General features: G+C 32.9%; 1 protein-coding gene across 4 annotated transcripts in view; it reads right to left on the bottom strand.

The window, feature by feature from the left end:
- Positions 1 to 823: 823 nt before the first annotated feature.
- The window catches only part of LOC143239918 (calcium and integrin-binding protein 1-like), a 34,927-nt gene continuing 19,778 nt past the window's right edge, over positions 824 to 15,972 (bottom strand). The window contains exons 2-8 of one of the 4 annotated variants that reach the window (XM_076481568.1): positions 12,673 to 12,773; positions 9,779 to 9,865; positions 8,031 to 8,065; positions 5,323 to 5,422; positions 2,338 to 2,485; positions 1,831 to 2,026; positions 824 to 1,068 (exon numbers count right to left, since the gene is read on the bottom strand). In XM_076481568.1, coding sequence (XP_076337683.1) covers positions 1,047 to 1,068; positions 1,831 to 2,026; positions 2,338 to 2,485; positions 5,323 to 5,422; positions 8,031 to 8,065; positions 9,779 to 9,829 — 552 coding nt within the window. In that variant the 5' untranslated portion in view covers positions 9,830 to 9,865; positions 12,673 to 12,773 and the 3' untranslated portion in view covers positions 824 to 1,046. Of the gene's footprint in view, positions 1,069 to 1,830; positions 2,027 to 2,337; positions 2,486 to 5,322; positions 5,423 to 8,030; positions 8,066 to 9,778; positions 9,866 to 11,981; positions 12,086 to 12,672; positions 12,774 to 15,972 lie in introns of all 4 variants that reach the window. The other 3 variants (XM_076481567.1, XM_076481565.1, XM_076481566.1) reach the window with 3 other exon arrangements.

The following is a 15,972-nucleotide window of genomic DNA, read 5'->3' as shown; positions in this document are numbered from 1 at the left end:
AATACCTGATTAAAAATAGTCTATACTTTTGACACATCTTCATCCAGTTTTTGTTTCAGAGGAAATCTATATTGGGCTATCTGCTATGTCCACTGCATAGACTCTAACCCTGAATTTTAGCGCTGTACGCTTATCAAATTAGAACATTAAATTCTAATGTTTGAATCCCTGCACCGAAGAGAATGCAAATGCATACTGTGTTGCTTTGTAATAAAAAGAATTCCAACACTTTGTTAAGATATTATAAAACTAAATACCTATGATTGGAGTGGTGGGGATAATTTGGTTTGAATTTCGCGCAGAGCTACATAAGGGTTATCTACACTACCCATCCTTAATTTAGCAGTGTAAGACTAGATGGAACGCAGCTAGTCATCACCACCCGCCACCAACTCTTGGGCTACTTTTTTTACGAACGAAGAGTGAGACTGACCGTAATATCATAACGCCTCCACGGCTGAAAGGGCGTGCATGTTTGGTGTGACGAGGATTCAAACCCGCCAACCTCGAACTACGAGTCAAGTGTCTTGACCACTTAGCCGTGCCGGGCCACTTTTATGGGAGCTTGAAACATCACATACGTATACTAATATTCAGAACTATTACCTGATTTATTATAAAATTATATAGGAGGTAACTTTTAAGCCTTTCCTTCCCTTCTTTTGTAGTATAAATTTTCAATGTTAAACTATCCAAACAGCCAAAGTATTGTGAGCATGAAACATCTTCTTTTCTGCTAATTTGCTTTCTTTTTTTATAACAGTATGAAAAGCTCCAAGCCGAAAAAGTACTGTCTGTATAGCTAAGCAATCAGTTCCCACAGTTTTCATCAAACTTTTAAAAATCTTTATTATACACTTCCTGCTGTTGTGCTTGAAGCTTATACAAATACACAGTGGTTTTATACAAGTCAAAGTTCCCGAAATTCAATGAAATTCGCTTAGTCTTTACAACATGAATTGGGTAAAATTTGATTTACTTCTGTTCAATTGAGATTGGTTGTTATTTCTTTTCTGAAGTGTCATGTTACACGTTGAAGAAAACTCTCATAAACGAAGATGAAATGAGCTAAAAAAAAGATATGTGAATAATTACAGTCAATAATTCGATACCAGTTATTAATTATCATTAATAAAACTCTACAGATATTCTAATGTATGATACCTGAAATAAATACGTTCAAAATTTTGGAAGATGTCTTCGGGAGTAGGACCAGACATGATTCATTTGCATTTGTTATTATAGATAAATATAAGTAACCACATAAAGTGATAGACACTGTTTTAAATTACAGCAGTACTTAATGTTCCAAGGCAATGTTGAATGGTAAACAACAAATAAAATTACAGTAAGTTTTAGGAAACTGTTGTAAAACAACAACAAAATGTAAATATATTAAAATATTTTCTGTATCATATTTAATGTTTTAACAACGTATTGTGTACTAAAACTTTTGACTGACTGTAACGATTATGGCCAAAATGCGATTAAACCAATATCATAACAGACTATAAAATAAGTGGTATTACGTATTCAATATATATTTACAAATATAGCATTTTGTTATTCTGACATAACGCTAATAGGGTAATACGGTTCACGTAGTCATGCAAATGTTCCCATATATTTTGTTAATCACATAAACTATATACTTTATTAGGAAATTTACTTTCCGAGACACATTGCATCCTTAGCGTCACTACCAAATATTGCGTCAAATATTTTGTTTTCGTATCTACGTAGAATCGTCTTTATAATACACTTCAGGAGCTTCTATCTCATTTGTTTAATATAACAGTTGTTTTCATTCTGTTTATTACTGTTTCTTACTTTTTAAAGTCCACGGACTTGGTCACGACGTGTTCGAATTCCTGGAAAGACAGCATCCCGTCTTTGTCTAGGTCCGCAACCTCCAAAATACTGTCTGTCAAACTGTTGATTTCTCTCTCGTTCATCTTGGTGTTTGTCAGTTTGTTTACCAAAGTTTCGATGTCCTCCCGAGACAAATAGCCGTCTTCATCAAAATCTAAAGTGATTTCATAAGGAGTAGCTGGTTGATCGAAATATTGTTATGGCTTAATTTAGCACTAAACGATATGAACTTTTGAAAGTGGTATTAAACAGGTAAATGGTAAAGGACTTGTCATTTGTTCGTGAAATATATACAATTAATTATTTATTTCAGTTTTAAAACAATTGTTATAACAATCGAATTCTTTTTTAGTTCAAATACTTATATTTTCTCATGTCTAATTTTTCAAGACTTATCTTTTTGCTTGTATTCAATGTAAGGATAGCGAAGTAGTAATTTCAATGTCTACAGAACGAGACATTTACCATAAACACGGAAAGCATACTCCGCCTTCTTTCGAGGATGAGCATCGTCACTCAGAACAGATATCATGTCCAAAAAATCTTCAAACGATAACTTATCATCATCTTGTGAAGAAAATACTTTGCACAAGCGATCCCCAAATGGATTATTCTGTAAAATACATTATCGCTGAATTCTAAATAGAGAAATGAATAAAACAAAGTTAGGGACAAAAGACAAAATTAGCAACTGGGAATCTAAACCACTGGATTATAAGGTGATTTTCTTTCCCTGTTTGTCTCTTCTTAAATTTCTCGCAGAAAAGAGTGACTATAATAAAGTTACTGAAGATAAATTGACTCCTGTTGTGCCCATCCAGCCTCGCTGAGGTAGAAACACAACCGATCATTCTAAATTAAAGTAAGTGATCTCATAACTGTAAATGCTGTTGTTGTTGTTTTGAATTAAGCACAAAGCTAAACAATAGGCTATCTGTGCTCTGCCCACTACGAGCATCGAAACCCGGTTTTTAGCGTTGTAAGTCCGCAGACACACCGCTAAGCCACTGGGGGGGGGGCAATTGTAAATGAATAAAGAACTGAATCAAAACTTACTTTTAAACATCTGAGATGTATAGAAAAAAAAGTTTATGAAGTTCAAAATTGTGCAACCAATCGAACAGTATAAAGATGAGAGAACATGTGAACTTTAACTTTTCTTTTCGCTTTAAAGAGCATTTCACACTAGGTATCACGAATAAAAATCTTTAACTTTTTCTGTTAATTAACTGAGCATTTCACACTAGATACGAAGATGAAGTCTAAAGCTTTTAATCTTTTGTTGTTGTTCTTACACGTGCAGAATCTGGAGTTTAGACGTTTTATGTATACATATTTTCCATGTGAGACATTATTCTGGAATATTCAGGGAAATATATTGATCTTGCATAGACTTGAAACCTTGTAGTTCGCCATGGATGACGTCATATACCAACACTAAACTGAACAGTTTCGTCGAATAAACTACAAATAACATCAAATTAAACATACAGGTTAGAATTAGTACCAATCAATATAATCTCAAACACTTGAATTTAAGTGTGGTAAGCCCATCTCACTGGAAAGAGAAAGAAGTCTAGTTTTCCTAGTCCACAAAAGGGACCAATACTATCAAGATCCAGGAATAGGTCCATAGAATTGCGAATCTCTTGTCATTTTCTATGTTTGTCTTAATTATAACAAAAGCCCCCAATTCGATAGGTTCTTATGGTTGTCAATGAGTAATTTGCCCTAAGTCAATATAACTTACTTTATCTTCCTTACAAATTTTAAATCGTTCTAGTTTGCTCAAAACTACCCAATGAAAACTACCTGTTGTGTCGAATGCAGTTTCAGTTGTCGCCTTTTATAACCCTGTGATTTGATAAAAGTTGTATTCAAACAGATGCTAACTGTTATTAACGTCAAACAACAAAACGTTTACTTCTCTTCTGAAGAAGGCCCGGCATGGCCAAGTGGTTAAGGCACTCGACTCGTAAACCGAGGATCACGGGTTCGAATCACCGTCACAACAAACATGCTCGCCCTTTCAGTCGTAGGGGTGTCATAATGTGACGTCAAATCCCACTATTCGTTGGTAAAAGAGTAGCCCAAGTATTGACGGTGGGTGGTGGTGACTAGCAGCCTTCCCTCTAGTCTTACACTGATAAATTAGGGATGGCTAACGCAGATAGCCCTCGTGTAGATTTGTGCGAAATTCCAAAACAAACAAACTTTTTTAAAGGTTAAGTTTCATCTCAGTTTTCATGTACCACAGCTAGAGAATGCAGGCAATCCAGTGAATTAACGAGCTGTTAATGATTTATTAGATTCAAAGCACAAAAATACACCAAGCGCAATCTGTGCTCTGTCCATCACGAAAATATTGAGACAGACTTTTAGCGTCGTAAGCTTACAAACTTACTGCTAAGTTACTAGGAGAGAAACGGTGATTTATGAAGTTAGACGCTAATGCAATAACTATTATCCTTCGTTGGAAAGGTAATTCTTTATCATCATCAGAAAATATCATAGAATAACCTCTCTCTACAAATTTTTAACATAGACCCTCTTTCATTGAGTAGAATATAATAAGTTTTTATCCACTGCATAATGAAAAGGTTTGAATAAAAATGAAGACAGAGTTTGGGTGGTATATGGCAAAATATGGTTCTTGTTTTGAAGTTACTATAATGACAGTCAACAAACGTCTCATATTATTTCAAACTCTTATGTTTTCTGCGTGATTAATTTTTAAACTTATTTTTACGTCGTACGTCAGATTAAGTAATGAAACCGATACAGTAATATTGAAATATACAAACACTTATATGTTATAAACGTTATTTATACAGGGCCTACAATAGTTTTATTATCTTGAATTTTTTGCATGTTCTACAGGAATTCCTATACGCTGAATCCGAAAATGAAACCCATTTTCCTCCATCGCTTGCAAATTTTTCACCAAATGCTACATGCACTTTCACATAAGTGATACAGTGGTATTGTCTGAGGACTTATACCACTATAAACTGGTTTTCTTTAACCCTGGTGAGCAAAGCACAGATAGTTCTTTGTGTAGCTTTGTGCTAAATAACAAACAACAACTACATAAGTGAATACTTTTCATTGAAACTGGGTCACATTTTGTAATGTTTAAGATGTTGACAACCGCTGACGAAAGATTTCTCTAGACCAATTGCTACGCGAGAGTCTTATCGATCGTTATAAAACCCATACATTATAACAAAAAATGTTCATTGCGATAAACGAAATAACTTGATTCAAGTAAAAATTTCTTTTCGATTTGCAAAAATACCCTTAAATGATAGAAGGAAAAAAAAAGAATAGTATTTCCGAAATTAGCACAGATGAATTATGGGAAATCTGATATTAAACCAAAACAAGTTTTATGAATTTTAAATTCGCGGGTCGATGTTATCATGTACTTTAAAAAAAAGTCGAATGTACCTTGAACTCAGGCAAACTGAGTATTGCTTCTGTTGGAATTCTTGTATATTTATCTTTTTTCACACCTTCTGGATCCAAGTTTTTAAACACTTTGAAAGCACTGAAAACAAACAAACAGAGATGTTTTATTATACACACGTTTCTTGTTAATATTTTTAAACAACGAAGTTAGTTTGTGTAAATCCACGCAGAATAAGACCGAAATCAAACAATCTCTCTACACCAGCGTTATGAATTATAACGAAAAACTAGGGTTAGTTCGAAAGGAGAAATGCTTATTTAAACAAACCATTAATTCGCATATGAATCGAAGATCAACTACATTTTAATCAAACTAATATTCGCAAAAAAAAAGAGTTTATTCAGACGAATTGTGGAGCTGAACGTGTATCTCTGACGCTGAGAATGTAACCAATAAAATTATATTTATTAAATAAACAGATTTTATTAATTATAAAGTTCAAACCACTGAAAAAAACGCTTAAAGTTTCCCACCAAATATTTCACAATAAATAATTTTATGTCTCTTTATAGTCGTTTGGCCAGGTAACATTTTTTGTAGGCATCTTAAGAGCATTTTTCATTATTACTTTTCTATAAAGAGGCCCAACATGGCAAGATGGTTAAGGCACTCGACTCGCCATCTGAGGGCCACGGGTTCGAGTCCCCGTCACATCAAACATGCTCGCCCTTTCAGCCGTGGGAGCGTTATAATATGACGGTCAATCTCACTATTTGTTGTTAAAAGAATATCCCAAGAGTTGGCAGTTGGTGTTGATGACTAGTTGCCTTCCTTCTAGTCTTACACTGCTAAATTAGGGACGGCTAGCGGAGATAGCCCTCGTGTAGCTTTGCGGGAAATTCAAAACAACCAATTCTCTGAAGAACTATTTTCAAGAAGAGAATAACTTACAAATCTATATAAGTATAATAGTACTGGCTGTTGTATATCTTCACTAAATTTAGTATGGAGATTCAGTGGGTCCATAGAGAAATATATACAGATTTTCAGTTTTGCACTTTTGATGCCCGTATTTGCGTTTTATAATTTGACCCCTTTTGGTAGATCCTCCCCACTTTTACGCTTTATGTTTGCAGTTTTTAAGAGTGCTTTTATTTATGTTTATCTTGTTATAATTTCACCCCGCTCGTACAGCGGTATGTCTACGGATTTAAAACGCTAAAATGAGGAGTTCGATTCCCCCCGATGGGCTCAGCAGATAGTCCGATGTGGTTTTGCTCTAAGAAAACATATATCTTTCAGAAATACATAAAATAGAGAAACTTTTCATATCCCGAGATAACCTTTTATTAACCACGAATATACATAACTTCCACTCAGGAGACGGGTATTCCAGCTAGTAAGAACAGAACTGAAGTAATCAAAATCACCACCCATATTTATGTCCAGAATAAAGAACAATACAAGAAAATGTCTTCTCTGAAGAAACGAAAAAGTTAATATGGGATAAAATTGGATAAAAAAAAGATGACGTCTCTTGTCAAGTTCAAATGATATTGACACTTATTGGTATTCTCTGGTATTCACTTTATTTTATATTTAATGATATTGCGACTGGTATTCGGACTTTGAGCAACCAAGTATACAGAAATTATATTCAATAACAACCGCTGTATAGAGACCAAGTTAGATCATATGCTACCACAAGCTTAGTTTCTTACTACACAATGGCATTTCTTCTGCTACTTCCAATACACGCGAATACCAACCTATATACATATATAAATACAGATATAATATAAATTTCTAAAACAGCAAGAATTTTAGCTTACTACCCACTTTACCTGATCACCTCAGCGAGGCTAGCGCCTAGACGACTCGGACAATCGCTACACGATTTCTCCAATTTTGTTTAGTAGACTGTGAGTATCCACTCTGATATTCCGACAAAAGTTCATATATATATATATGTAAAGTGGTATAACGTAAATAGTAAACATATCATGCACGTACTTCAATGTGTTTTCAACCCACACGATGGCGCTAAATACAAATATCCGGATAGAAACGCGGGCCCTTTTAAAACATACTTCATACAGGTATAACATAAAAAGTAAATAATTTAGAGTAATAAGCATTATGAATTTAAAACGAAGTAGGGATCCTGAAATAATAATTAAAACCGCAATTACAATTTCATGACATATATTCCCCACTTGACATATTTACATTCTTATCTGTAGGTCAATGTAAGAATTGAATTTTATAAAGTTGTGATTGTGGCTGTTGATTCTTACTGTATTACTTTTTATACTATGATCTCTACTTCATTTTCAATACCGTTGTTTTACTTAAAGACAGCTTTCTCTCAGTGTATATTAATTACAAATTGAGACTATAACAAATGTATGTGCACTTGATCTATAAATTTTAAAAGGCAGTGTGTAAACTTGCCTTAAATGAGTTACAGCAACAATTAAAAAATGTTAAACAGTTTTGGTGAAATTAACTGTTTCAAAGAAAATCAAATTTTAGGTCCTTATTCAATTTTTTTTAATGAGCTGCCATACTCTGTATTTAAGTTTTACACAATTCTACGCTTTACGTTGAATAGTTTTTATGCTCTAGCAGTTACATTCAGTGTTTCATATGAGTGTGTATGAAGACTTTTATGGACTATTCTACATTTGTTACCACAAACATGAAAAACAAAATAAAAACTGAACTAAATGTAATCTGTACTTACTGGAAAATTTCTTTTCGAGTGAGATACGTCAGTTCCTATTAAAAAGAAAAAAATATATAACTACCAAATCATTAATAATTATTAGCTTTGTTTTGGGTCTGTTTAGTGGTTAAATATATTTTATTACGATTTACAGCTTTTACACTAAGTAAGACTTGTTTTTACAACACATACGACGTTTCGTTCATTGGTGTACTTGAGAATTATCGCACCATTGGTCGAAACGTTGCATCTGTTATAAAAACTAACCTTACTTAGTATAAAAGCTGTAAATTTTAATAAAATATTAATATAATCATTCTTTGAATAAGGTAAGGAAATTAACATTTTCAAGATCTATAAACATGATGAAAAACGTTTCACTACAGGTGTTTTTCATTTTTATTAAACTTTCTTATTTCGACAAGTCTAAGTTTATAAAAGCCTAATATTTGAGCTATTAAATAGTCATACATATAGTTGATATTTTGTTTTGTTTAGCTCAAAGTTACACGAGGAAATTTTGCGTTAACCATCCTTAGTTTTGAAATGAGAGACTCCAAAATGAAGGCACCTCGTGAACACCACCGCTAATTATTTTTTACCAACGAACAATCGAAGTGTTCGTCACATTATAACAGCCTCACGGCTAAAAGGACGAGCATGTCCAATGATGGGTTTCGAACCCATAGCTTGCTAATCGAGCGCCCTAATCAACAGTTTGTGTCAAGTTCATGCAATTAGTATTACATGGAGTTTCTGTTTCTGACGAATTACGGTGATATTAAATAGCTTAAATTATTGTTTCCCAATCTTTATGTTTTAACTGGACAGTAGTTAGCTCCCATCCCATGATTAGTACAATACTGACTTTTGAAAGTTCTTTTAATTTGCATTGTAAAACAATATACTTTAACTAATTTTTAAAATACGCATTTTAACTGTTTTGCGGACCGGATAGAATCTCCTTAAATGTCGTTGGACGAGAAACATTGTCTTAAAATTTCGTTTTTTATTTTGAAATGTACTTTTATGTGCCAGTGAGTTAAACGATCAGGTTAGATGCCTATAGGAATTGAATACAGTCATTCCTAAATATAAAAAATACTGGTCAGAGAGGAAGCAGCCAGCCAGCGGAATCCATTTGTGAAAGAGCTTTGTCTGGTTTTTACTGTAAAATGACAATGACTGTCATTTTTACAATGTATCCAGAGTTGAAAGTACGAAACATACAGGGTGTTCGGAAAGTCACTGTGCAGCTTTGTCTGTTAATAAATATATAAGTGCACAGCGACTTTCCGAACACCCTGTATTTAGTGGCACCACATCTCGAACCTCAGACCCTGTGATTCGAATCCTGGCATGTTAACCATTAGGCCACGTTCGGCCAAGTACTAAATGAAATATCCCTTAAACTAACAAAAGATGTATCTGATTTGCTAGTGCATTGTTGTTCTCTCGCCACGAGCTGATTTGAAATTCCTACAAAATTTTCTGATAGGATGAGATAACAAACAAAGAAAATTTACATCAAAATGCGATGTTTCATTTTTTTTTAACTTCATCTCCTCTCCATGTTATAAGTTTCAGATATTAATGCTGTTTTTGTATCATGAAATGTTTGTAAACTAGCTGACCTGTATTTAAATACTACACAACGTTGTTAACTCGGTTTTCAGATTTGAAAATGGAATTGAACAGACTAAATTCTCAAATAATATACGTAACATTCAAAATTTAAGCCTAAAGTACATATTTGATTACTATACCTTGTAATCTTCCAGCTCTTCCTCTGTCAGTTGGCTATGGTTACCTCCCATTTTGAAGTATATTACTATTAGATTACTTCAGTAAGTCTGTAAAATTTCCAATACAGTGTATGATTAATAAGTTAGGTGTTGCTTTCTGCTTCATTACAGTATAAGTTTATCTTAAAGCGTCCTCTAAGTTAACGTTTACTGGAATCTGTAAGGAATTTCTCATCCCAAATTTTGTTATCATACTATAGCTTAGTCAAATAAATATTAAAAACACAGTAATAAGAAAAAATCATCTTTTACTTCTTCAAATTCCGTCTTCAGCGTTAAAACCTCAAAAACGTTTGCTCACAATATTCTTACGTAAAAAAACAAACAAACAAACACAAACAATATTAGAGTCGAGTGTGTTATTGTATTCATCCGCAAGTTTAAAAATAACAGATTAAAACGGTAGCAGTATAACAGAATATGCGATAAAACGTGCGGCATACACAAGTTTAATAAATAACATTGTTACGAGAAAACATTATAAAGAAAGGCTTAAATATAACTATAAACAATGCATCTTTAAATAATAAATATCAAATATAAGGCACTGAGGGTCTGGAATTAATTACGTTAATGAAAACAGTGAATAGTTGATATTATTTATTATCGGGTGATCATTGAAAATATATAAATTATCTCAATTGCAACAGATTTTCTGTTGAATATTTATTTTAGTGGCAACGTTTGTTTCAGTGTAGGTTTCTTCTTTACCTATTACGCATATTGTTGGGTGAGTATTGCTTAAGTCATACATGGTCTCGATTGTAAGAATCAACAGTGTATTAGGTGTATATGTAATACTGATGTTTGAAAGTATTGTTGCCAAGCGAACTTTGATGAAGGTTCTAGAGTCTTGCGTGATAGGTAGATAAAAATCGACGCACCGAGAGACAAATAGTATTATTATTTACAGCTTCAGTCAATGTGAAAAAAGCCTCGAAAACTATAATTGTGATTAACGCCAATTAATCAGAAAAATACATAATTTGACCAGGGACGTTTATAGATTTCGAGTATTACAAACCATTCAACTTCAGTGAATTAACTTCGAATGTTAATATTTCTATGTAGACATTAAATATTTTCTCTGGAAAAAGTCAGCTTGATTGGTTTCACACTTTTACAAGGTCCATAAAATATTTAGCTCTACAGCGAATATATGACTGTATAGTTTGTACGTTTGTAAAATTCTTGCGTACAAACCATCGTTTGTGATAACTGTAATAACTGTTACAATAAATGGTGTTGTTTTTTGTTTTTATAATAACATATTAGTGTTAATATTGTTATAAAGGAAATTATGTATATCAATCTTATTGGCAAACAATATAAATTTAATACATACTAACATTTAATTAACTACTAAGCTTAAATTAAAATTCCGGTTATATGAGATAGTAATAGGTAACGTACGTAATATAGGAAATCTAAGACACGCCAAAAATCAAAAATGATAATACGTAACAAAATGGATAGTTTTGAACTTTTTATTTAGTACGAAACTTGCTCAATAGCTAATGTTCCTTTTTGTAGTTAGAACTTTGTTAACAAACGTTTTGAGACTTTAACGCTGATCATGAAACTTCAAGAAATTCCGAAACATCCGTAATTAACATTATATTTTTTTCAATATTCATTACTTAGGGCACTACGATACAAAATTAGCGTACCAAAATCACGGCAAGTCAGCTGGGAAATAAGTACTCTTCATACATTTCAAAAAATGGCAGAAATTTGAAAGAATATTTAAATTTTCGTCACATCACTAAATACAAATACCAAATACAATTTTAGGTAACTATATTATATTCACTATTTATAAAACACTGCAAGGATATGGAAAGCTGATTATGCTTTATAAACTGAATTTATTTGTTACAAAATCGTTATTTTACATACACTACCGAATGATTCCCAACAATCTCGTACGTTAACATTTCTTAGTTCGAAACGTCCAAACGATGTCAAAATCGTTTGCTCTACAATTAGTAAGCCTAAACCTACGTCACTTGGCGTTTACAGCCAAAAGCTATGAAACCCCAATACTCGTTTCACTTTCTTTTTGATTATCTAAAACAACTTTTTTTAATTAAAAGAGTGTTTATGTGATTTCTCAAGATTTAAAATTAACTATGTTATCGAGTTAAGAGCATATTTCACTGACTTTTCTCTCACGAAGAATCAAAAGCGTTCTTACCCCCACCATCCACCACTACCTCAGAAATAGTTATTTTTAGGACTTTGCTGAAGACGGCACTAAATTAGGAGCTGAAATGTAAAATGGAAACTATTTAGTTTTAATTTGTTTTACAGACTTATAAGATTTTTCTACAAATTACAACTTCAGTTAGGAAGAATTTTTGTAGAAGTACGATGTTTCAATTTTTTGTGCGATTTTCCTAAATGCATAGGTTATAATGTTAAAAATATTTTTATATTCAAATAAACAAACGCAACAATAAGATAATAAGTGAACAGCCTATTTAAATAAAGATAGGGCTCGGCATGGCCAAGCGTGTTAAGTCGTGCGACTCGTAATCTGAGGGTCGCGGCTTCGCATCCCCATCGCGCCAAACAAGCTCGCCCTTTCAGCCGTGGGGGTGTTATGATGTGACGGTCAATCCCACTATTCGTTGGTAAAAGAGTAGCCCAAGAGTTCCCTCTAGCTTTACATTGCTAAATTAGGGACAGATAGCACAGATAACTCTCGAGTAGCTTTGTGCGAAATTCAAAAAACAACAAATAAAGATAACACTGAACAACAAAGTTTTTGCTTTTTGAACACTGTTGGGTGTTCCTTATAGATTTATGACTGCTGATCACGAAAATCACATCCAAATTTGCCCATCACGTACCGTTTCATCGAAATCTTCAGTTTCACCAGGACATTGCTACAATGGAAAAACAATATCAGGGCAACTGGAATCCGTCAATGCTTGCTGACTACTGTTGGACACTGCAACGTGATGCAGCGGACATTGAATACAAAAGAAAATCAGGAGGAAAACACTTTTAATTATGTTGAACTTAATAGCATATTAGAAACATAAACACAATTAAATACGTTATTGCCGGTAAACAGTTAACTGTCTATTTCTCAGAGTTCCTACGTGATGAAGCAAAACCAAAACTATATTTGTGCATACCCACCAGGTACTTGTTACAATCAGCCAAAACTTTTCAGGGAGCAAAACGTTTTAAAGAAAGTGTTGTGCAGTGTAATTGATGGTGATAACTCATGCGCGCATATACCAATACGTGTGGATTGACACTTTATTTATTTATTTTCATGGCTGAAAAATAAAATACCTAAATTTAGAAGTATGAAAGATTTTCTGTACAAAAAAATTAGATAAAATTAGAAATTCTTAAGGAAATATTGATCAAAACATACAGAGTTGTGCTTCGATATGGATCAAAACATACACAGTCGTGCTTCGATATTGATCAAAACATACACAGTCGTGCTTCGATATCGATATATATTAACAAGGTTTTCTACTTTATTCTTTTGTTAATGTCAGGTTTAGGTTTTAGTATGATGGCATTCTGTTGGGAAGAACTGCGATTGTTTTTGTTTGTATGTTCGTAGAGGTGAGAAGAAGGGTTGCACAAGCCTATGGAAAATGACTGAGTGATTGAAAAATGTTTCATCGCCCCATATTTGCAGTATTTGAAGATTATTTATACAATGATTACCGTCCTTAAATTATAAGGGAGCATCTCTAGACATTTCCCATAATGCCTTAAATGAAGAATATTTTACTTAACCTTGCACATCCCTCTCCAACTAATGATAAAATTACGCCCTTTTTCACCAGGTAAAACGCTGAAGAGTTATTAAACAGAATATTGTAAATGTTTGGTATGTGTTTGAATTTCATTTCAGGAGTAAAATTTAATTTTGTTATTATTTAAATGTATATTTAAATGCTAATATTTCCTTTATTTTTCTCTATTAGAGGTATATTAATATAGTCTATATATGGAATAGTGCTAATTATTAGGTCCCCTTCATTTTATGGAGTGAATTGGGGGGGGGGGTATGCTGTCTGTAAATTAAACATAATGTTTCTGAGTTGTTACTACTGTGATAGGTAATGGGTTTATCTTAGCGAAGTGTTGAATTAAATGTAAAATTTTTGCACTGATGTTTTCCATGGTGTATATAATGTATGCTAAATTCAGAAAGCTTTTTACGAGTTCCTTATTTTAATGAATTACATGATTAGAAAACCCGTTTAAGTAATTTCTACTTTATAAGATTTTTTCTGTGAATTAAAGTGATTACTAGGGAATGAAAGACCAGAACTGTCCAGTAATAAAAGTTAATAATTATGACAGATGGTTAAATATACTACTAATCATGATAACGGCTGGTATACAATCACCACAACCTTACCATAAGGATGTTCATAAATTATTTGTTTTGTTGTTCAGCATAAAACTATTTCTGCTCTACCAACCTCGGGTATCGAAAACCGATTTTTAGCGTTGTAACACATAATTCCTACCACTGACCCACTGGAGAGAAATTACACATATAATCCGTTGTGTTTGATATACGTTATAAATACTGAAGATTTAGTAATCTCGTAAATGTAAAAAACATTTAGCGTCTTAATGTGACAGAGAAAACCAACAATAACGAATACGTTTGTTGAATTTCCATCATATTTCTTCAAACATTGCAGAAGCTAGTCAGTCTACTTTTGTAGTGAACTTCAGTGGCTTTAAATAATGTGACAATTGAGCTTCATTATTTATTTGCTAATATAATACATTTTTGTTTGTCTTTTTCATTCTTACGATACTTTTATTTCTAATTAAATAGAGGGTGCAGCTCAAGTTTTCGTTTCGTTTACGGAATTTTTATAATTATTATACAATATAATATTAGTGAATGATAGGCCTCATCGGTACTTGGTATAATATTTTTGACATTTTTCTTTAGTTTCAATCACGTTAAAAGTTATTCATTTGATTAAAATTTCTCAGTAAACTATTCTCATATAAAAGCATTCAAATATATTTTTGCGTCTGGTAATAAAATTGACGAATATTTCTTTACCTTTCTTAAATTCCATATCTAGTCAACTACTTACGAAGTTACAATATTAGTAAAATTTGCTAATTTAAAAAGGGAGGATAGGTTCCGTTACAACTTAGAGAAACAAACTGAATAAAAATGAAAAGCTTATATTTTATATTTTTATAGTTTCAACTGAAAACTCTAAAAGAAAATAAACAAACAAGACTGGTGTCTACATTATTTTTCGAGTTATAAATCGTTATTTTAACTCCATATCTTCAGTATTTATCAGTGGTGGAGTCAAAATAGGGAATTGTTACTTTAAAAAAATCATGTATGCATAGAGACCCAAATTGTAGCCTTGAAATATAATATTTGTATTTTGATTCAAATTGTTTCTGTACGTTTTTGACGGTACCTATTCCTAGTCATTGTTTAAATTAACAATCATTACTAATCTTGTTTCTTAAGTTTTTATGTCCATTTATGGAGAATAAATTTTAAGCTATATACATGCATATGCGATCACTTAAATATTACCCGTCGCACCAAACATGCTTGTCCTTTCAGCCATGGGAGTGGTATAATGTTACTGTCAATCCCATTATTCGTTGGTAAAAGAGTAACCCAAGAGTTGGCGGTGGGTGGTGATGGCTAGCTGCCTTCCCTCTAGTCTTACACTGCTAAATTAAGGAAGTTAGCGCAGATAGCCCTTGTGTAGCTTTGCTCGAAATTCAAAACAAACCAAATAAATCATGCTTTTCAACAGTTTACTGGTGCATTAGTTTATCTTTTTTTTTCCACCCAGCCATTACACTGAACTTGTAGAAAATAAAGAACAAATGTACAACAAAGACCAAGCACATGTGCTAGTATGCAACTACATTAAAACATGTATAGTTGTTCTCAAGGAACAATCTTGTTTGTTTGTTTGTTTTGAATTTCACGCAAACTTACACGAGAGCTATCCGCGCTAGCTATCCCTAATTTAGCAGTTTAAAACTAGATGGAACGCAGCTAGTCAACATCATCCATCGACAACTTTTGAGCTACTATTTTGCCAACGAATGGTGGGATTAACCATCACATTCTAACACTTCTACGGCTGAAAGCACGAGCATGT

This window comes from Tachypleus tridentatus, chromosome 13, assembly GCF_004210375.1.
Source record: "Tachypleus tridentatus isolate NWPU-2018 chromosome 13, ASM421037v1, whole genome shotgun sequence".
NCBI classification, from domain to species: domain Eukaryota; kingdom Metazoa; phylum Arthropoda; class Merostomata; order Xiphosura; family Limulidae; genus Tachypleus; species Tachypleus tridentatus.
This window is presented reverse-complemented; position numbering and strand designations above follow the sequence as displayed.